The sequence below is a fragment of the Kogia breviceps genome, chromosome 4, assembly GCF_026419965.1.
Source record: "Kogia breviceps isolate mKogBre1 chromosome 4, mKogBre1 haplotype 1, whole genome shotgun sequence".
NCBI lineage: Eukaryota > Metazoa > Chordata > Mammalia > Artiodactyla > Physeteridae > Kogia > Kogia breviceps.
Genome location: NC_081313.1, coordinates 89,501,025 through 89,525,782, shown reverse-complemented (window position 1 = coordinate 89,525,782; position 24,758 = coordinate 89,501,025). Strand labels below are relative to the sequence as shown.

The window sequence follows — 24,758 nt, the reverse complement described above, 5'->3', positions numbered from 1 at the left end:
TAGGAAGAGCGCTGGGGTGTCTGCAAGAAGAGCCCCTCCTGGGTTAGGACAAGGCCAGGTCTGGGAGGAGCGGGGGCTGGGCCGCCTGGAGGCTGGCTCTCCCCACAACACCAGCACATTCCAGTGGGGAAGCAAGCCCAAGCAATCTAAACCCACACCTGGCCTTCCAGATCTCTGAGCTATTTCTCAAGGCAGTAGGAAGAGACCTATTTTATTTAGCAATGTATTAGTTTGATTTATAACTTTTAAATGTTTAGACAGTGTCTGAGGGCCTCCGTGTACTTTTGCCCCAGGTCCTGCAAATTTTAGAAGCAAGCCTAGACACATGCTACAACCTGAACTTCAAACGAGTCAGTTCTCATGAATCTAGCACCTGGTACAGTCTACAACAGCAAGAGTTCAGTAAGTGCTTGATAGATGAATGAAGTGTTGTGCCGAAAGCACTGGAAAAAAATACAAGTGGAGTATAAATACAAACTTACTACTTCAACTAGAAATGAGACCAAAGGTCAAAGATACCACATACTATTAGCTCTGCTATGTTCATTCTCTGTTCTGATACTAACCTAATAATCTTTGAACAATATCTCTAAGTTTCTACTTTATATTTAAAAAGGCTCTGTCAGCCCTAAGATGATTTAAAAACACACATCCGGAAAAAGGCATGCCCCCTCAAATCACTGTTACACTGTTATGGTTTTAACTGCTACAATAATGATTTTTTTTTTTTTTTTTTTTTTTGCGGTATGCGGGCCTCTCACTGTCGTGGCCCCTCCCGCTGCGGAGCACAGGCTCCGGACGCACAGGCTCAGCGGCCATGGCCCACGGGCCCAGCCGCTCCGTGGCATGTGGGATCCTCCCGGACCAGGGCACGAACCCGTGTCTCCTGCATCGGCAGGCGGATTCTCAACGACTGCGCCACCAGGGAAGCCCCTACAATAATGATTTTTTAATGAGTACATTAATTCCACTCAGAAGTTAAATAGGTACCAACTGTTAAGAAAACGTAAAAAGATTCTGAGTCAAAAATAATTATATCCAGATAATAAACATTGAAAAAATACAACATGCTTCAAGTTATTTCCATTTTAACACAATATTCTCAAATTTAAAAATACAAGTAGAGTTCATTAAAAAATCTCCTTTATTTTAGTAATTAAGTTATTCTATATGGACAAATGATCAAGTTTCTTCTATCACTTGTCAAACGCTTCAATATTCAACTGCAACATCCAGTCTTACACTTAAGGGGTCACATACAACTTTAATTGGTATTACCATAACTCACATGCTGATTAATTTTAATTCCAACATTTCTATTATAAAATAAGCTTATTCCCCCCCCCCCATAAACTGTGGAAGAGTTTTAATTAACATTCTGTTCGGGTTTATTCGTTCAAACACAAACCAAGCATCTAATAAGGGCAAAACGATAAAGCTAAGCTAAATGAAAACAGATTCTACAATGAACATATGAACCAAATGCCGTGGGAATAAAGAAATGGTAAATTCCTACCAGAAGGACAGAAGAGAGATTCTTAAATTAGATGTCATCTGGTTAGAGAGAAAAGGTGGAAGTTCCAAATACGGAAGAGAATATGGAAAAGACACTAAGCCATGAAATTGTGTGTCAGTTTCAGGTAGCAGAAGGCAGTTGGGTATGGCTGCACCGCAGCTTACATGGTGGGAGCATGGTGAGATAAATAGAAGTAGGGGGTCTGATCACAGAAACCTTCTAAACGATCCTTGTTTCTCACCAGGAACTTAAGAGGAAGGAAGTTAAGGTATTCTGAGCTGTGTTTTCAAAAATAACTGGACTGTGAGTATAAAGGATAGACTAACAAGGTAAAGTAGAAGAAAAACAGGAAATGAGGTCACTGCAATAATTCTACTAAAATATGGTAATTGATGCAGTGGAAACAAACAGAGGGAAATAAGAGGCCAAGGAGGCAAAATGAAGCACGTTTACTAATTGACTTAAGTTTCCAGAAGAGAGTAGAGGGAGAATCAAAGATGAAGCTGAGTCTTTGGAAACCTGCAAACCTGCTGATTCCTCTAAATGCTTTTAAACTCAGATTTTCAAAATAACCCAACCTTTTTGCCAGGTGATTCAGTGTCATCTAATAGTTTTTAAAGCATATCAGCTTCACTTCCATTAACTTGTTTGAGATACAGCATTTTTTTTGAACCCATGTAAGATGCTGTCACTGGAAATTCTATCCCACATCACAAGAACCTATTTGCATTACTATTAGGACAGCTGGGGTTTTGTTCACGCCGTAGCTGTATATGTATAATGGCCAAATGTGACCTCTTACTGTACTGCTTTTCTAAATGCCCTTTAAAAGACCTGCATACCTTGATACCTGACACCTGCAACTGTGAGATCAACCTCAAAAATATTTTCTAGGGCTGTGCTAAAGTTACTTCCCTCTCTTGTTAAGAATTTCATCCATGACTATCTACTCACACCAAATGAGGACACTTCAGGCCTAATAAGTCCTCTCCAAACAGAGTTTGGTTGTCTATAATATGAGAGACATGTATATTCCTTTGAGGCATTACTCTTAGGATATGTGAGGAGTCTATGTACTTAGCCTTATGAGTAAGCCAATACTGGGCAAATAATCAAAGCTTCTAGAAGAAACCATTTAAAAGCTGGAAAATATGGCTTCTCAATCACTTTCTAATTGTAAAATATGTAGCAATGAGGAAAACCACTCACCATTTCATGTACTAATTTAGTATTTAAGGACAAAGACGTCTGTTTCAATAAGGATAGAAGAGAAGAAAAAAAGGATAGGAAACAGTGCAATGCGAAATCTACTTTTGCAAGAGAGTTACTAAAATGTTTTACGTGATTAATAATACTAAAGTAGATGACATTTGGCTTGGAAAAACTTAAAAGCCTTTCCTCCTAAAAGCTCTCCTATGGGTTCAGAAGTATTACCTGCAAGAGGCAATATTTAATGGTTACAAGTTCTGATTCCAGAACCAGATGGCTTGGGTTCAAACCCAGCCCTGCTACTGACACATTACTTATCCTCTCTTCTGCCTCAGTTTTCTTATCTGCGTAATGAGGGTAAAAATAGGTTTTTTTGTCATAAAGTTGCTGAGAGGAGTGATGGATTCCATACATGTAAAATACCTAGAACAACACCTGGAACATAGTAAATTCCCATAGTGCCAGCAATTATTTGTGTAACCAGCATACTGGTGAGCTCTGATGCACCCAGGATTGATGACAGACAAAAGTAATCAAAATAGGGGAATCGGGAAATGTTTAATGATCACCTACATCAGGCACTACCTGACATTTGCACTCCTAAGGAATACAGTCCAGTCAGAGCCCAAACAATCAGACTTTTTCCCTCTAAAAAGGAACCTCAATACACCAATTCTAGAGATCTCTTAAAAAGACAACTCTAAAGAGCCATGTAAATATTTAACATTTAAATGCCACAATTTCTTAACAATTAAGATTGCCCGATAAAATACAGGATGCCAGGTTAAATTTGAACTTCAGATAAATAATAAATGTTTAGTATAAGTGTGTCCCATACAATATTTGCAACACATGTAAAAAATTATTCATTGTTTATAGGAAATTTAAATTTAACGGAGCAGCCTGTTTTTTTTTTCCCCCAGCTAAATCTGGCAACTCTATTAACAACCCAAAGTTCACATAAATGTGCTAAATTAGGTAATGCCCATAAAGCAAGAAGAAAAGAAATACTAGCATCATTTGAACTAAATAAAGTATCTTAAGCGGCAGTATAGAAAATGGAAAGAACATGGATCTCAGAATCAGGTAAATCTGATATCCAATTCACTCCTCTGCCCATTTATTTATGACTGACTGACCTGGAACAAATAACTACACTTCCTCTAACCTTACTGTCCTCACCTGGTAAACAGGGTTTAAATTTACCACTTCTCAGGGTTGCAGGACAGATTCCATGAAGTAACACACACCAAACACACCCTGAGGCAGGATGGGCAATGAATGTCATAGTATCTTAGCTTCAGAAATGCAAATTTCCCATCACAGTAGCCAAAACCAAAGAACACGCTTTATCCCACAATAACTAAACAGAAAAATATACTCCCCAAACTGTGCCCGCGTACAAAGCTCTCCTTCTCCTGACCATCTCATTCCACTAGGCAGGTTCCTTTGGCAGCCTGAGTTCTGTCCCCACTGCCTTTCACCTACATGGGCAGTACTCAACCATGGCAGGCCAGAGCTGGTTTCTTCTGACTATGCTTAACAGTATTTGAACAGAAAAGCTGTGAAATAACATTATACTGTGATGTCCTCACATGTTTTTGTTCTTTTTCACAAACTTTTTAAGAATAAGGATACATAAACAAATTCATTTCAAATTATCATATAATATTAAATGCAAATATCTGTTCTCTTAATTTTCAAAAAAAAAAAAGGCTGAAAATCCTAATCACTCAATCAAGTCAATAAAAATTCTGCAGAAGAACTGAAAATGCATGAAAGAAAATTATTTTCCATTGTGACTCTTGGGCCTAGGTCTTCCTTCTGTTTTGGAGTCATACCACACGGGGGATTATTTTCTAACACTCATTTTACAGACTGCTTAACTAACATTATGCTGTCCAATTTTTCATTTAGTATACCTTATCTTTTCTCTACACACTGTGATTTCTTTGAAGGAAAATTAACTAAATATTTCAGCAGTTTAACTAGTGGGAAGCGAAGAATTAAGATTGTAGATACAAAGGTGCTGTAACTGTGTTTTAATCAGCTTATTAAATACAACATGAACATGTATCAATCAACTAACATTTAATTTCATGGTCTATGATTCAAAACTTTTCAAAAGCATAATGGTACAAAATTATCAGTATTTACTTAACAATTCCTTTCCAACTTTGTTTTATCTCATATAAACCATGTAAAATATTATAATTGTTACATGTCCTTATGGACTGGAAGAAGACATAATTAGGAATTTTATTAATATACAAATATAATTTGAAATTTATCATTCCAATTTGATCCCCAAAGAAAAATATATCCACATATAAAAATACAGCTACATAATTTTTTAAGTACGGTGACTAAATATAGGAATCTTCTAAACTCTATCCCCAACAGACAACACTTCACTGATAAACTACTGAGCTAAAGTTTGTTTTAAATTGTTGCGGCAGAAAATGGAAACAAATCTCTATAAATTTCATTTAGAAAGTAAACTGCCTTAATTGCACATTCATTTAGGAGTATGATACAAAGATTTCCCATCAGAGTCACACTTTGACTTGGAATGTATGTGTACATACTTTTCTTCTCTGCTGAAAGAGTGGTTTTTCATGATCTGAGTGACTCAGTTTTTCACAGAATACTTTAGTTTATCTAAATTCTACTCTTGTTAGGAGCAGTGAAAATTATTAAGAAAAGTCAGGTTCTTCTCTAGCATTTTGCTTGATAGCAAAAATTACTTTGGTTTTAAAAGGTCTGTTTCTGACCATTATTTTTGTCTCAAGTGGAGAAGGGCCTGAGGGTAAGGGTCATTAACATCTTTCACTAAGACAAAAAGATTCAACTGTGGTTGCTAGGATACCAACAGACAGATTCACTTATTACAGTCAGGAACAGTTATTCATAATGTCTTCTCACAAAACAACATACTAACTGCAACAGGAAGGAAGCTTAATGCAAACAAAGTCTCAAGGGCAGAGGCAGTCCCTGCCCTTTAAGAGCTTAATATCATGTTACTGGTATTTAAAAGTGCATTTTAAATAAGCTATTTTTTAAAGGAATGGAAATAAGTAGACAGCAGGAAGAAGTAAAGGAGGGAAGTTAAACGTATGGCCAAAGAATAAGTCAACTGTTTTATCTGAGTCTGCAGTCACATTCCTTTGTTCATTAACCTATTTAACTAAATGAGTCTGTACTATGTACTGATTACTGTTCTAGGCATTAGCACCCCAGTGGTTAATAAGACAAAGTTTGAGCCCTCATTGAGCTTACACTCCAGGAAGGAGACCAAGCAGAAGTTAATATTTGTGCCTATAGGCAAGCATGAATGCGTGTGTGTGTGTGTGTACACAGTGTGAAAAGGGCACGGAGGCAGGTCAGTGAAGGCCTTACATATATTTAGTGATTACTACATGCCAAGTGCTAGGCTAGGCAATGAGGACAGAGTGTAACAAGAGACACATGTTTTCTGTCACTCAGGTTTATCTGGGTGGGAGATCCAGGTAAACTAACAGGGAAGTATTCTGGTGCCACTTCTGCCTGTGTAACCTTGGCAAGTTGGTAACACCTTCATCATGAATAGTGGCACTAACCTTCAAAAGTTATTGTGAACATTAGATGTTTATAAAACGTTTGGCACATTGCCTGGTAAACTACAAATTTTATTATTTCAGTTAAGAGCCCACGTTATAGAATAACAAGAAATGAGATAGATGGAAATTGAGGATGGCAGAATAAAGGAAAGGATAATAAAGGTCTGTAAAAAATCAAAAAGGGAGGAGAGTTGGGTTCACATTAGAAGCTCTTTGTAAAACACACTGCTAAGTGTATTTATAAGCCTACAAGGAATAGTATACAATGGAATCACATCACATACCCAATTAAGTGACAAGAATTAAACCATACATGATTGGCAGAGCAAAGAGGAGGAGAGAACAATTTAAATAATAAAAGTGGCTCTGCCACTATCTCACTCAATGAGGGACTATTTCAGAGTAAATGAGATTTACAGAAAAAAAAATCTGAAGTCCTACAGGCAAGTCTCAGATCCCACATGTAAAGTGTGAGCACCTCACCTCACTGAGTGAGTCCAGATATAAACAAAGACAGTGTGTTTTTTCATATGTGTCCCCTACATGCAAATGTACTATTTAATCTGGTGCTCAAGTGGATAAATAGCAATAGGAATTTTTATTAGATGTGATTTTCATCACTTGTACTTACTTTATAACTAATTCTTGTCCACTATATGACCTCCATTTTATAGATACACAATTTTCTACATTTTATAGATAAACAAACCCAAGGACATCAGAAGGTCTACTTCATTCTGCCTGGCTCCAAATCTCTGTAGCCTTTATTAAATGCCCAGGCAACCCTGAGTTTTGATTTGAAGGGAAAGGCTAAGATTAAGGAGGAAGATGATATAAAACATATAACAGGAAAAGTTAATAAGACTAATAAGGATTTTTAGGAAAAGATAAAGTCATTAACACCAAAGACAAGGAAAACAAGTCAGAAGCTGATGTGTAGTAACTGCTCATCACAAATTTCCAGAACAATATTGATCTCACATATATTATACCTCTTTGCATACTAAATATTGAAGTATACTGGAAATTCAAACATTTCAGCATCCAAGCTCTATCTCCCAGACTATCTCTCACACCCAAAAGCAGGGTGCATGCATACACACACACACACACACACACACACACACACACACACACACACACACACACAAAGCTTCACCAAATTATTTGTCTTGACATAAAGTAACAAGTTCTATTGTCTTAGAAACAGAAAGAAATACATAACAATAAAGTAGTTGAAAATAATATAAGTATGACAAAATTGAAAATTGGGAATAAAGAAAAAAACCTTCGAAGTAGTAAATGAATATGGTACCTCTGATAGTAATAATGAAATTGAGAAAAATAACAAATAGAAGCAAAAGTAAGTCATTCAAAAGAGGTCTTTGGAAGTATATTCCAAAAAAAAATCCTGCAACTTAATTCACTGGGCATTTACTCAGTGCCTGCGTCCTCACACTAACAGAGATAAACATCGAATCATATTTCCCATCATCATTTTAGCAACTTCCCTTTACCTTGGGAGGAAAATCTCTGGCCCCAGTAAATAACAAAAGTTGTCATGTGAAAGAATAATAACATTAATGATAATGACAGCAGTTATTCTAGGGCTGTGTAACATACCTTTAATATTTTACCCTATGAAGTAAGTACTTTAGCCTGATTCCACCTGGGAAAAAACTTACTCTCATGTTAAGAAGCTGGCTTAAAGTTGTTTAACACTGTTGGGATTGGGACTCACTCTCATGTCTGCTTAACATAAAGGCTCTTAACCACTTTATACTGTTTCTACATTTTAAAGATACAAAGTTTCCCATGAGCACTCTGCGTTTTCTAACATAGAGTTTATGGACATGAAATAATTCTCCCACACAATATGTAAGAAGTAACTAAAATGAACTATCAGTGCCTTAAAATACATGTAACTTTTCATCTCCCAAAGCTCAGACCATCGTGTGTTTATTCCTATTTCATACTATACAAGTATTATCCTTGAATGGCTCATAAATTGATAAAATGAGAACACAACTACATATAAAATAAATATGTTATTGTTAAAAGTCAGAGAATAATGTCTCAAAAATTTGAGAAGTGGGTTATACCAGATTCTCATTAAAATACTCTGGGCCTACAAGGGCTTATTAACCTCTAGATTTTTGAAGTACAAATTTTACCTGGGTCATTATGGGAATGAGGCACCACAAAGACTTGAAGAGGCTTAGTATCCCATTCATCAGCTTTATAAGTAATGTCAAATCCTTGCTTCCAAACTCCACCATCCGGATTGTCAAAAGGAATTAGACTGTAAACATCTAACATCTAAAAATATGAGACAAAAAAAAAAGTTAAATTTAATCATGTATAACCATTATTAATTTAAACTTAATGTTGGAAATATTTGCTCAAAACTACTCCTTGCTATACTCTGTAAATATATTTTAAAAGATAAAACTATTTCTGTAGACATTAACTAAAGAGTTTAAAGCAGAAAATATTTAATCACCATTCAAAGGGTTAAAATGCTATTTGTATTATATAATTAACCTGATAAATAATCCCCTTCCTCTTCTGCTTCTAATATAAAATATCTCCATTCAATTCTTCTTCCCTTGCTTTACTTCCAATACAATTTAATAGAAAATGATGGGAACTGAAGAGCAAACAAAAAAAAAATTTCATCATGATCAAATATTTTAGCATTTTCAAACACATTATTGAAAATTATTTTATACTTTGTCTTTAAATTATAATCAATCTCCTCTGTTTTAAAATCTGTATCTGAATGGAGATGGATCTATAGCTATTCTTTAATTTTGCCTATGTATGTTTACCTTTTTAATTCTAAAAATAAAATTATAACAGGGTCAACTAGGTTTTAAAATGGAAGCATTTTTTACATTGAGATTTAGCTTTTAGTGTTCAAATATTTTCTAAGTTTCCAATGTAGTGTTCCTTCTAGATAATAATCTATTTAGACACAAAGGAAAAATATATTACAAGAAAACAAAGCCAAACAAACCTAAAAACTTATTTTCCATACTCTCTATAATAGTAAGTGTAACAAAGAACACAAACCTCCTTTGGTAAAATTCAAACTAAAAAATTACATCCTAATAAATACATAAATGGGTTACAATTTTTTTAAGATAAGCAATTTATATAAAAAAGTGAATACAAAGTATTTTAAGACAATAATATATCTTTCACTTGGAAGTTTATAATTAAAATAAAATACTCCCAAGGATGAGAACAAATCTTTGGGAACCAGCTGGATAAGAGGATGTGAGAGCACTCTCTGCTATTCCTTCCAGGTTTTTCTTGGGCCCTGCAGCTTTCCCAGTACCCTGCTGCCTTGCTCTGTGGCTCCTTTCTGTCCAGCTCAGATTTAGACCCTTCTCCTCCCCCCCAAAAAAGATTTTATCATTTCCCCTTAAAAGGTACTTAATTAAAACCTAAACAAAGCCAAGCCTCACAGAAATAGATACCCCTTCAAAGCACAGGATCGTGATCCTATCTGAACCTGGCCACACAGTAGGCTGATGAGGGTGTAGGCACGCAGCCCGGGCAGCTCCACTGTCCCCAGCTTCCGGCGTGGCCTGTGAGCCATGGCCTCGAGATCATATCATGTTCTCTGTCCCCAAGAGTTAATGAAAACTTCTACCCTGAAGCAAGGCCAGAGCCAACTCCTTTTGTCCAACTTTAAAATATTCACACCCCAGGGTCCTGTCACCAAGTTCCAGTTTCCAGTCTAGGTACAACAGTAAAATAGCTCTTTGCCAATCTGTAGAACAGAGCAAACATGAGTGACACACCCAAAGTTTAAGAAAGGCAGAAGTCCTTTCTTACCTTAGTTTTCAACTCCCCTACCCTCTAGAACAGTGCTACCCAAGAGAAATATTATGCAAGCCAAATACATAATTTAAAATTTTCTAGTAAAATGAAATAGTTAAAATTAATTTTGATGATATATTTTTTAACCCGATTTATTCAAAATTTTACCATCCCAACATGTAATGAATGAGCAAGATATTTTACATTCTTTTTTTTACACTAACGCTTCAACACTTTGTGTGGATATTAGTACACATCTTAACTCAAATTAGCACACTTGAAGTGCTCATTAACTGCAGGTGGACAGCAGCCTCCATCCTGGACAGCACAGCTCTAGAACATTTCCCTTCCCTGTCACAAAGGCATATTCAGTAAAAAGAATCTAACCTTACACTGTGGGAAACCTATAATGTAGAACAGATACATACTAAGAGTAGGGCTTTTCTGGTACTCTCCAAAGGAAGGTAAAAAAAATCTCTTTGGCCACATTGAAACCTCTGAAGGTCTTCAACTATTACAGAAAATAAGACCTTAGAAGCATACAGAAAAGGCCATAGTCAGGAAGTATAAAATAAGAAAAATTAGGAGAAATACAGAATTACAGAAATTTATCACTAAAAAGAACATTAATGATCATTTGACTAATCAAATGATTTTACAAAAATAGAAACGATAATCCAGAGAATTCAGCAACTAAGAACAGATACCAGATCAAATCTAAAATACCAAAACCAAATCGAAGCCCAGTGATTATTAACGAATGCATACATTACCTGCACATCTGAACTCTGACTTCCACTTTGTGAAGCAAACAGACAGTCTCCAGGGTCAACTGTGAGAGACAACTGTTTCGATGGCAGAAGAGGTGAGCCGGCACCTTGGCTGAAATTGCCCTTTGAGCTTTTCGAACCGTCCTCCACAGACTCACTCAAATTGATGACCGAGTCTCTAATATTTGAGATGATCTCATTATTCTCAGCTAGCAAACGTTCCAAATGGTCTATTTTTTCTTGCAACATTGAGAGCTGGCCCTACAATAAAAAAGAAAAAGGCGGCTATATGCAACTCTAATATAGCTCTGCTGAGACACAATTTTTTTTTTTTTTTTGTGGTACGCGGGCCTCTCACTGTTGTGGCCTCTCCCATTGCGGAGCACAGGCTCCAGACGCGCAGACTCAGCGGCCATGGTTCACGGGCCTAGCCGCTCCGCAGCATGTGGGAACCTCTCGGACTGGGGCACGAACCTGTGTCCCCTGCATCGGCAGGCGGACTCTCAACCACTGCTTTACCAGGGAAGCCCACACAACATTTTTTTAAAACTATGTGCCTGACCAAGAGGGCACCTACTCACCCTTCACTATCCACTTTTATAAGTGGGATCACAGAATGCGTGAAGGCATAACAGCTGGCTGTTAAAACACCAATTTACAGCAGAAAATCTTCTCCATGGCTGCAATCTTTGTTCAGTCATATTTTAAAATGTGCAACAGAAAGACCAAAAATATTGGGGGCTATATTTCCTATTACCCCAAACCCAGCCCTAAAAGATCTTCAGGTCTCTAAAATCACTAAGTACAACACCATATTATACTCAGAAGTGAAATTTTAAATTTAACTATAATTGATTCCAGTTACTTATAAGAGCAAAAATGTATGAACCTAAAAAAGATCATTCCATTTCAATCAGTAACACTAGTGAATAATCCTAAAGAAGAACTATCATCAATAGAAAAATCAACTAGTCAACTCTTAATTAGCTATATTATGAAAAAGATTGGCATGAACCTTCCCCAAGCAACTGCACTTTAAGTCATTTAGATTGCTTCTACTATACTACTGTGTATCTTTCGGTTTTTTAAATTGATCCTCACATGTAGAGGGGCTTGCCACCTCTAAACATAAACCATGCTATATAGAATAACCCTTCAACTTATGAGAGCAATGACAATCTTTGTCTTGTTCACTCCTGTATCTTGGGTCCCAAATACATAGTACTTATATGTTTATCACATGGCCCTCACATTTCTTCAACTCAACAATAATTCTTTAGTGAACACCCACTGTACAGGCATAAGGCTACATGCTGGAAAGACAGATGTGCATTAGATATGGGTCCCTGTCTGAATACACAAGGTGACATTGCTTTTGTGCCACAGCAATAGCAATAGCTTGTGCTATGACCACAAAAATGTCCACATTGAGGTTTAATAAAATATATGCATAGAAAATAAACAAATCCGTACACCCAGAAACAAAAATTCTCTCACCAGTAAATAACAGGAAGACAGAAAGGGGGAAGGAAAAGAAGAAGAAAAAACACCTACATGTCCCAAAGTGAAGGACTGGTCAAATGATACATTTAATATCATGAAACAGTTTTCAGTCGCTAAAAAGTTAGGAATACAAATTTTTTAAAAAAAGAAATATTGGGAAGTTACTTTCAGGAGATACAGTGAAGAAAACCCAGTTTTAAAATAGTATGTATGAAAAATGTAGTATGTATGACATGACTGATCCTCTTTTGATAAAAAATACATAAGGAAGGCCATAATCAAGATGGAAAAACCTGGTTAAGGGTATTTATACTCTTCTTTAGTCTGTTATGAATGGTTGTGGATTTTGTAATGGGGAGGCCAAGAATAAGAAAGATTCAAGTTCCAGGTATTGGCCAGTCCAGCAAGGGGTGGGGAGAAATCAACAGAGTGCTATCTACCAAGAGAAGACCACTTCAGCAAACTGTGAGAGAGGTGACAGAAGTCTGAAGGGACTAAGGGAGATATTTTGGAATAAGTAAAAAAGTACAGTAAGTCCCCTACATACGAATGAGTTCCACTCCAAGAGCACGTCTGTAAGTCCAATTTGTTCCTAAGTCCAACAAAGTTAGCCTAGGTACCCAACTAACACAATCAGCTATATATTGATAGCACTGTACTGTAGTAAGTTTATAATACGTTCGCATCTTTGAAAGTTCGCAGCTTGAAGGTTCGTATGTAGGGGACTTACTATAGCCAAGATGAGAAGCAGACCAGCAGGAAGGTACCTTGAGGATGAGAGGGAGAGACAACACTGGAGATGAATACCCAAAACCTAGACGTTGAAGAAACAAAGAGCACAGATGGCCATGGACCTCCTCAGACCTGAAAGATGCTCTCACAGGCTTCTCTACTTAGACACATGATAGAAAGAGCCCCCTACAGGTCAGAACTGTAGTCCTTTAGGGCAACTGTCACCTCTAGGGTGGGGTGCCATGTCCTGCAAGGGAGAACTCAAGCCTGTTCATCAATGTATAGAGAAGAAGAAAGTGCAAGGTCTTAGCAAAGAACTCAGCCTGCAAGACAAGCCTCACTTCCCCCCATGAAAAGCAAGAGAGAGAATATGGATCAGTCCTTGACTAGAAATGGCAAAGCAAAGGAAACTTGATGGATCACTGACACACTAGTTCAGGGTCCAAAGTAGCTAGCTGAACCACGGAGGTTGCCGGTCAGCAATTGAGCAATATTACACTACAAATCTTTCTTTATAGGCAGGCACACATCCATATTGGTCAGATTGGCTCTTGTGGAAAGACCAAAGGGGACCCCTTGGCCTAACCCAAAGTTCACCCAAAGAAGCTAAAATTATTTGAGAGTTAGGTACACAGCTGACTAATCTGTATTTAATTTCCTAAACGGACATGCTATCAAAGGCTGTCTGAAATAAGGGAAAAACTTTTCTTCACTCATCACAACACCCCAGACTGAGGCTTTTTGAAATCACTACTGATGAGTTTCAGTGAATATTTCCAATACTGAAGATACAAGCCTACTTCAGTGATGCTTGCAATTTCTACTGCAGCAGGTAACAACAGTAAATCAAGTTCCTCTGAATCCAAGCAGAATTAGAACATGTTGCCTTGTCTTGCCTGCAGTAAAGCTACACACCTCCATAAAATAAAACCTTAGCTTAGTCTAAAATACCACCATCCCAGAGCTTTTAAAGATGTTACGTGTTTTATCAGACACTTATAATGCATAAATTAATTCATGGGTGCCCATGTTTCTCCAGATCTTTCTGTACTTTCGGGAAAGATAATTTGGGAGCCATGCACATAGCAAAGCCACCTATAGCTTACAAGAACACACTGAGAAAAAAGAGCCTCCTTTTGCGAATATTCTCACTATGGCCCCAGTCCCAAAACCCATGGATGAGAGTATTATACAAAATAAACATTACAGGCGATGCATGTTCCATGAAAAAAGATCCTTCAGGCACTAAAGATGACTTTCAATCTCACTGTAGCTTTAAAGATATAATTAATGATCAGTACCTGGAATTCTGTACTGAATTAGTAAGTCCATGGAGAAAATTGTGGCCTAGAGATATGTTAGCATAATGGTCTAATGAAAATAATTTTTTAAACTATATTATGCAGTGGAATAAAGTCTTGCTACAAACAGCTAAAATTCTTGAAATATACATACTTCCATAAGCAAATTCTGCACACACGACAGAGAATCATGATATGACCTTAAAAAGACACACTTGTAGTCTGCATTAAAGTAACAGAAATCATAGATAATGTTTCAGTTATGCTGACAAGTCAAAGAATGCTGGTGGTAATATTGAAAAAGACAATTTTCTGTAGGGCAAGAAAATCACTTGTGAGAAAACCACTCTATTCTTTGATTTGCTAATCAGTTCTACAGGGAGGCCACAGTGTTTCACTGCCAAGGAGTGGGGAAGGAGGTCATGATATTTGATTTACTCTGCTTCTGGTGAAAAAGAAAAACTGAAGAAAAAAAAAAATCACTGATAGCAAAGACTTTTGAGAGAGAAAATTTAGAGCCTACTACAAGCAAACCAAGATCAGTACCCACACCGCCCTATGAACAAAATCAATCTATATACACCTAACTGCTAAATCCAAAAACTTATATAATTATTTGCCCCACATAAGAAATTAGCTGCTGGGATTGGCATCACTGTAATCACTCAAGCATGGCTGAATGTGCATATCATTCTTCCTTCCTGTTACAACTAAAAAAAATATGTGCCTCCCCGCCCCGCTTCAAAGACCAACACTCCACTGGTGAGCTCCAAACCCATCTCTCTCAATTGCTCAAAGGCTGTATTCTTTTGGTTAAACTCCCTCCAACACTGCTTCATCAAACTCACCTTCTAAAAGCAACTCATCCTCAATAGTATAACATATTATATTAGGTCAAATTATATGAAATTGCCATTCTCATAAGCCAAAAATAGTCCAATGTCACCAATTTCTTATGGTTCAACTTAACACTATATCCTATCTAAAAAAATAAACTGGTGATCCCCTTGGCCCCACCATTCCCTTCGAGGGCCCCACCCCCTTCACAGACAAACAGAGGTTATCAACAATCTATACATCCCCCTTCCTTACAAACTCCCATTCCCACATCTGGCCATTCCAATCAGCATCTGCCTACCATTCCACCAAAACTGCCCCTGAAAAGCCCCCAAAGCCTACCATGTTATCAAGCCTCATTAGCCAACACTGTCCTTACTCATCATCTCGAGGAGCATTTGGCCCAGTGGACCACTCCCTCCTCCCTGAAATATTTTCTTCACTTGCTCGCAGCACAGCATGCTCTTGGTTTTCCTCCTGTCAACTGTTTATCAGTCTCTTTCTCTTCCCAGTATCTAAACAATGGAGGCCCTCAAAGTTAGCTCCTGAGAAATCTGCCTTCTCTATACTGTCTTAAATGATCTCATCTACTTCTTGGTTTAAATTCCATTTTCTGTACTGATGTCTCCCATATTTATATTTCCAAATGAAACCTCTTCTCTGAAAAATAGACCCATATATCCAAATGATTACCTGACTTCTACACTTCAGTTTCAAACTTAGGTCTGAAAGATTACTTTCCCCAAAAAGCCATCTTATAGGCCTCCAGTCTTTACTAAGTAGCTTTTATGTCTACCTCGTTGGCCACTCCTGAAATCCTCCTCACCCTGCTCACACATCCAACCCACCTGCAAGTTCATTCATCCTATCTCCAAAATATTTACTGAATCCATCTACCTCTCTCCTTCTCAACTGCTACCACACTGGTCCAAGTCACCAACAATCTCTCCTAGCCTAGTATAGCAGTTAACTGATTTCCTATATCCACATCCTTCAACCATGCCCTACTCAGTTGTAATACATTTATTACAATCCAGTGCTAGTTTCTTATCACACTTAAAAAAAAATTAAAACACCTCACACTAGACTCAATAAGGACCTGCACATCTATCTCCCCACGCTGCTCTTTCTCTCTCTCCTCCAACTTAGCTTCACCCTGATCTTATCTCAGTTCTAAACCTGCTCCTCCCCACCTAATCAAGACCTTGGTACATGTTCTCTTTACAGAATGCTCCAACTCCCTTCTGCTCCAAGTGTCCCCTCTGCATAGTCTTCTCCAGCCATCCTATTGAAAATAGGCCTCCTCATGTTATACTCTATGTCAGCTTATTTTTTGTTTCTTCCACAGCATTTTTACCTATTTTATTCATGTACTATTTCCCCATCTTCATCACTAAATGAATCACTATATTTAGAACAAGCACCACAGCTGTCTTACTCATCATTGTACCCTGATGCCTAGCACAACACCTGGTACACAATAGAAATGCAAATATTTACTAAAAAAAAAAAAAAAAAAAGACAGAAAAACAGTGTGTAACATTTTTCCTAAGACAAGGAAGTAGTAAATGTCATTTTTTGGCACATATACCTATACCAAAAATAATACAAATAAAAATGAAACTAATAATTTTTAAAGAAAGAAAATCCAGAAAAACTCTTCACTGTAACCCAAAAAGTAGGTAAGAAAAGAATCAGGAGTCCTAAATAATAGGGTGATCTTCATGGACTGTTTGGAAATGAAATAAAAAATGACCCATATTCAGCCACATAGTGACAATCATGACCTTGTGAGTAGAGTAAAATACGTGGCTCCTTTCCTAGGGCAAAGATTATGGATTCTGTACAGTCAAATCAAATGTTTTCAGATTTCACAACCTTCAGTAACCATGGCTCAATGGGCTATGATTTTCAACGGACGTGTGGGGGGCAGGGTAGAGGGAGTTTGGATAAAGAACTGAGACGATTCTAGAATCCTTCTTACCATGGTAGTGATATGATATCTTCATTCAACCAAATCAAATATATAATTAAGAGAACTCTAGAGGAAATATTATTACATGTATATTATATAACCACCAATGGCAGAATGCAAAAGAAACAAAACTTCACCCAAAGAAACAAAACTTCACCCCAATATGTGTGTGTGTATATATACCTGAAACTCTAGATCTATACCCTCTTTCATTTATGCTTTTCCCCCCTTTAAATTTAATTTTGTTAGATTCAGCATGTCACTCCATCACATCAAGATTTTTCTGCACTTGGATTCTGTCACTGAAGTGTCCTTCATGAAGTGAATGTGGTTGGGTGAACAAGGCTCTAACAGTGACCATTAGACTCATTGGAAAGGCTGCACAAAATTACAGATCCCTGGGATTCATCCTGAAATCTCAGGTAGGGCCCCAGAAACTGCAATGTTAATGTTCCACAGGTGACTCTGGTGATTAGCCAAGTTTGGGACCTATGGCTCTGACATCATGCATTTTGGTGAAATACCTAAGAGAATGCAGCAGACAATAAACCATTTGGCAAGTCATCCCTCAACTCCCCACAGGGTGACACGAATTCACAGACCTGCACCCTATGATAATCTGTTTAAATATATATTAACTCTCCTCCATCTCATGCTCTAGGATATTATACCTTACCACATTTTTATTTATTTATTTATTTATTTATTTGTGGTACGCGGGCCCCTCACTGTTGTGGCCTCTCCCGTTGCAGAGCACAGGCTCCAGACGCGCAGGCTCAGTGGCCATGGATCACGGGCCCAGCCGCTCCGCGGCATGTGGGATCTTCCTGGACCGGGGCACGAACCCGTGTCCCCTGCATCGGCAGGATTCTCAACCACTGCGCCACCAGGGAAGCCCCACATTTTTATTTTTAAATAACAGCAAATAATGATTACTTTTAATGACTCCTTTTACCATACAAAGGTAAAGGCAGTTTAGCTAAATAGTTAAGCACATGGGCTCTGGGTCAGACTGTTTGGGTTCCAATCCTAGATCTGGCATTTACAAGTACTGTGACCTTGAGGAAGTACAACAGCTTAACTGTGGGGAGCCTCAGTTTCATTATGGGCTAAATGCAGTGCTAATACCCATTGCTTGGAATGGCTGTAAATGAACTTAGCACAGAACCTGCCACCAAGTAAGCACTCAAGAAGATATTACTGCTGCTACTGCTATAATAAAAGTTTGGCTTTCTAAAATTACTTTGAAGGGGAACAACAACTGTGATTAAGAAGAGACTCTAAAGCCAAGTCAAGATAGTAGCATAACCAAAACAGCAGCATAGGAGACCCCAGCCTCCATCTTCCCACAAAGATCACAATTAGACAGCTATCCACAAACAAAATAGTTCTGGGAGAGCTCTGGAGTCTACTTACAGAATTTCAGCAACACAGTGGAACAACAACAACAAACTGAGAATACCACACAAAAAAAGAAGGAAAGCAGCTTCATTTTGCCTGCATCATGCCATCCCCCAAGCCAACATTGTTCAATGCCAAGAGGGAACTCCACAGCTAGAAAGAGTTCCCGTTGCTGAGAAAGAAAAGTGGGTAAGTGATCAGCCTCCTCAGCCCTTTGGAGCACTGTACAAAGAGACACATAGAGACACCTAGGAACAAGGAAGAAAAGCAGGGGCTACCAATAGCAGTCACACAGTAGGAGGTCACAGTGACCTGCTCAACACAGAAACCCAGCAGCTTCCATCACTGAAGAAGGAACCAATGGCCAGCACAGTAGTCACAGAACCCCTGCAGATTTCACCAGTTTTCACCCCACATGTGTTCACATTCATTGACTCCAGCCACCTGTGTCCCTTCCTGCTTTCTCCACACCCATCCCCTCTGGAGCCCAGGAACCACGTCAGCAGCCAAACCAGGCCTCTGTGGCTGCTCAAGTGCAAGATTCCAGCCTAGACCCCTGTTACCATGGGAGCCCCTCCAGCTGTGCACTTGCAAGCTGCCACCAATCTGATGCCTATCACCAGCCTCCATCACCTGCACACACCCAGGAAGAGACTGTGCAGCCATGGGAAAGCACGCCTACCACAACGGCCCCCACAGCTGCTTGTGGGTGAGGATGTGGTCCTGTCTTCTGTCACCGGCAGGCAACACTGTGCCCACCGGCAGCTAGACCTGCCAGCTGTGCACCTGCACACCCCCAGACTGCCCCTGTCACCAGCCTCCACTGCGGCGTGCTCATGGTGAGACCGAGCAGTCACAGTAGTACACATCAACCACCAGGGGCCCTGCAACTACCAGTGTACCCACAGTTGGCTCCAGCTTTGCTGCCTGACTTGTAATGCCACAAATACATGTACATCTGCAACCGGCCCTGCCACTATACTGGCCCCTGTAGCTGGCTCCCATGGGCAAATGTGTGCACACCACCAGCTCTGGCCATCACTGCTGTCTGCTCTGATACCTAGCCATCAAACCTAGTGATGCCACTGAGGACTCAGACAGCCCTTGCAGCCACTGAAAACACCCTGCATCACTTAACAGAGACCACACATACCAATGTTGTGAAATCCAGTGGCCTGAGCCAAAGAAACATCACACTGACCCCCAAAACTTATGCAGCCACACACCCCTGCACTTGAAGCTCTGCACCACTAGACCTGGGGTAACAGCATGCTCCAGCATGCCCCCACCCACAGGTGAAAGGCTTCTCTTACCAGTCAGTCCATAGTTTGGAGGAGGTCACTGCTTCTTCAAATGCAGACACCTTTACTAGGCTACAGGGATCACAAAGAATCAGGGAAGCATGACTCCACCAAAGGAATACAGTAAACCTCTAGTAACTGGTCTCAAACAAATGAAGATACGTTTGTTGGAATTGCCCAACAAATAATTCACAATTGTTCAAAAGATGCTCAGAGAGTTACAAGAGAACACAGATAAGCAACATAACAATATCATAAAAACAATATAAGAACAAAATGAGAAGTTCAATGAAGAGATGGAAAACATATATAAGAACCAAACAAGAAATTTTCAAGCTGAAGAATACAATGATCAGTAGAGAGCTCTAACATCAGACTTGACCAAGCAGAGGAAAGAATAAGTGAGCTCAAAGACAGATCAACTGAAATCATTCAATCAGAAGAAAAAAGAAAAAGGAATGAAAAGAATTTTAAAAGCCTACATGTTCTGTGGGATACCAACAAAAGAACCAGTTTGCAAATTATTGGAGTTTGGGAAGGAGAAGAGTGCAGAAAGCTTATTTAATGAAATAATGGCTGAGAACTCTCCCAAACTGAGGAGAGATTTGGATATCAGGTTCATGAAGCTAATAGGTCACCAAACCAAATCAATTTAAAGTGATCCTCTCCAAGACACAGTTTAATAAAATTGACAGAAATCAAAGACAAAGAAAAATCTTAAAAGCTGGAAGAGAAAAAAAAGCTTGTAAAGCTCAAGGGAACCCCCCAATAGGCTACTGGTGGATTTCTAAGCAGAAATCTTATGGGGCAGGAGAGAGCAGGATGATATATTCAAAGTGCTGAAAGAAGAAAACTGCCAACCAAGGATACTTTACCTGGCAAAGCTGTCCTTCAGAAATGAAGAAGGGATAAAGATTCTCCCAGACAAACAAAAGCTAAGGGAACTTATCACAACACCTGCCTTACAAGAAATGCTGAAAAAAGTCTTCCAGCTGAAATGAAAACATACTAATTAGCAACATGAAAACACAGAAAATACAAAACACACTGGTAAAGATAAGTATATAGTCAAATTCAGAATACTCTAATACTGTAATATAGTACAGTGGAGTGCTAACCATTTAACTCTAATAAAAAAGTTATACATATATATACATATATACAATGGAATATTACTCAGCCATAAAAAGGAACGAAATTGGTTCATCTGTAGAGATGTGGATGAATCTAGAGACTGTCATTCAGAGTGAAGTAAGTCAGAGAAAAACAAATATCGCATATTAACGCATATATGTGGAACCTAGAAAAATGGTACAGATGAACCGGTTTGCAGGGCAGAAACTGAGACACAGATGTAGAGAACAAACGTATGGACACCAAGGGGGGAAAGCAGTGGCGGGTGGGGGTGGGGTTGTGATGAATTGGGAGACGAGGATTGACATGTATACACTGATGTGTATAAAATTGATGACTAATAAGGACCTGCTATATAAAAAAATAAATAAACTTCAAAAATTCAAAAAAAAGTTAAGGAAAAAGCATTATTAAAATAACTAGCTACAGTAATTTGTTAATGGATACACAGTATAAAAATAGGTAAATCATGACTTCAAAGGGGGGAGTAAAAGGGTAAAGTTTTTGTCTGTGATCTAAGTTAAGTTATCCTGGTAAAATAGACTGTTATAACTATAAAATGTTTTATGTGAGTCTCATGGTAACCACAAAGCAAAATGCTACAGCAGATTCACAAAAGACAGAGGGAAGAGAATCAAAGCATACTGCTACAGAAAATCAAGTCACAAAGGAAGGCAGCAAGGCAGGAATAAAGAACAAGGGAACTACAAAGCAGCCAGACAACAAGATGATATTAGTAAGTTCTTACCAACCAGTAATTACTCTAAATGTAAATGCACTAAATTCTGCAATCAAAAGACAGAGTGGCTGAATGGACAAAAGCAAGACCTAACTATATAATGGCTACACAACACTCACTTCAGCTTTAAGGACACACACAGATTCAAAGTGAATGGGTGGAAAAAGATATTCTGGGCAGTTCCCTGGTTCCCTGGTCTAGTGGTTAGGATGTAGTACTTTCGCTGCCGGGGCCCAGGTCTGATCCCTGGTTTGGGAACTAAGATCCTGCAAGCCATGTGATCCGGCCAAAAAAACAAATAAATAAACTAGCAATTAAAAAAAAAAAAAGATATTCTGTGCAAATGGAAACCAAAACTGAACAGAAGTAAATATAATTTTATCAGACAAAGTAGACTTTAAGACAAAAATGGTAAAAAGAAACAAAAAGGTCATTATATATTGATAAAGCAATCAATTAGTCTACAAGACATAAGACTCCTAAATACATATGTGCCCAACATTGGAGCACCTAAATATATTAAGCAATTATTAACAGACCTGAAGGAAAAATACGCAATATAATAATCGTAGAGGACTTCAGTACCCCACATTCGACAATAGACAGGTCATCCAGACAGAAAATCAACAAGGAAACATTGGACTTGAGCCACACTTTGGAACGAATGAACCTAATGGACATATATAGAACATTTCAACCAATAATAGCAGAATACATATTCTTTTCAAGCACACATGGAACATTCTCCAGAACAGATGATACGATAGATCACAAAGCAAGTTTAGCAAATTTAAGAAGACTGAAAGCACATCAAGTATCTTTTCCCACCAGAATGGAATCTAACTAGAAATGAACTAACAGGAGGAATGCTGGAAAATTCACAAATATATGGAAATTACATAAAACACTCCTGAATAACTAATGGGTCAAAGAAGAGACCAAAAGGGAAATCAAAAAATACCTTTACACAAATGAAAAGGGAAACACGGCATACCAAAACCCAGTAAATGCTGCAAAAGCAGTTCTAAAAGGGAAGTTTATAATGATAAATGCCTACATTAAGAAAAAAGAAAGATCTCAAATAAACAACGTAACTTTACAACTCAAGGAACTAGAGAAAGAAGAACAAACTAAGCCCAAAGTTAGCAGAGGAAGGAATTAACAAATATTAGAGCAGAAACAAATGGAAAGATATCGCTTGTTCATGAGTCAAAAGAACAAATATTGTTAAAATGTTCATATTACCCAACACCATCCCTATCAAAATTCAATGCAATCCCTATCAAAATTCCAATGGCATTTTTTCAGAAATGGAAAAAACAATCATGTAATTTGTATAAAATAATGAAAGATCTCAAAAAGCCAAAGCAATACTGAGAAAGAAGAGTAAAGCTGGAGGCATCACACTTCCTGATTTTAAACTGTACTACAAAGCTATAGTAATCAAAACAGTATGGTACTGGCATAAAAACTGACACATAGGCCAATGGAACAGAATCAGGAGCTCAGAAATAAATCCTCACATATATGGTCAACTAACATTTGACAAGGAAGCCAAAAATACTCAATGAGGAATGGATATTCTATTCCATAAATGATATTGAGAATACCAGAAAACCACAAGCAGAAGAATGGAATTAGACCCCAATCTTATACCGCTGAAATGGATTCAAGACTTAAACATAAGAACTGAAACTGTAGAACCCCTAGAAGAAAACATAAGAAAAATGTTTGACACTGGTCTGGGCAACAATTTTTTGGATGTGACCCCAAAAGCACAAGCAACAAAAGCAAATATTAGTACGTGGGACTACATCAAACTAAAAAGCTCTGCACAGCAAAAGAAATAATCAACAAAAAGGGAACCTATGGAATAAGAGAAAATATTTGCAAACATGTATCTAATAAGGGGTTAATACCCAATATATAAAGAATGCATACAACTCAATAGTTTAAAAAAAACTGATTAAAAATTGAGCAAAGGAATAGATATTTTTCCAAAGCTGATACCACAATGAGATATCACCTATCACCTCATAATGGATAAAATGGCTGTCATCAAAAAGACAAGAGGTAACAAGTGTTGGTGAGGGTATGGAGAAAACAGAACCCTTGTGCAGCCATTATGGAAAACAGTATGGAGGTTTCTCAAAAAATTAAAAATAGAACTACTATATGATCCAGCAATGCCACTTCTGGGTATGTATCAAAAGGAAATGAAAACAGGATCTCAAAGAAATGTTCACTGAAGCATTACTCACAACAGCCAAGATACCAAAACAATCTAAGTGTCCATCAACAGATGAATAAAGAAAATGTGGTACATGTGTACACACACACACACACTTTAGCCATAAAAAAAGAAGGAAATCCCCTATTTGTGATAATACAGATGGGCCTTAAGGACATTATGCTAAGTGAAATAAGTCAAAAAAATACATATACTATATGGTATCATTTACATGTGGAATCTAAAACATCATAGAAACAGAGACTAGAATGGTATTAATAGTTACTCGGGGCTGGGAGGAGGGGAAAACGGGGAGATGTTAATCAAGGGTAAAAACTACCAGTTATAAGATGAATAAATTCTGGGGATCTAATGTATAGCACAATGATTACAGTTAATGATACTGTATACAAATGTGTTCCCACCACAAAAAAGAAATGGTAATTATGTGAGGTGATGGATTTGTCAACTAATATTATTAATCACTTCATAATAATATACATGTATCAAAGCATCATTTGTACACCTTAAACTTATATAATGTTATACGTCAATTATTTCTCAATAAAGCTGGAAACTAAAATAAGATAAAAAATAAAGCCTAGCCAAATTTGAATTATGGTTCCACTATTAATGGCTGTATAACCTTGGGCAAGTTACATAATTTCTCTGTGCCTCAG

General features: G+C 37.9%; 1 protein-coding gene across 2 annotated transcripts in view; it reads right to left on the bottom strand.

Annotated features, from left to right (window-relative positions):
- Positions 1-24,758, bottom strand: part of MAN2A1 (mannosidase alpha class 2A member 1) — a 160,347-nt gene that overhangs the window by 119,006 nt on the left and 16,583 nt on the right. For both annotated transcript variants that reach the window (XM_059060613.2, XM_067031427.1), the window contains exons 2-3: positions 10,929-11,186; positions 8,499-8,643 (exon numbers count right to left, since the gene is read on the bottom strand). In XM_059060613.2, the coding sequence (XP_058916596.1) occupies positions 8,499-8,643; positions 10,929-11,186 (403 nt within the window). The remainder of the gene's footprint in view (positions 1-8,498; positions 8,644-10,928; positions 11,187-24,758) is intronic.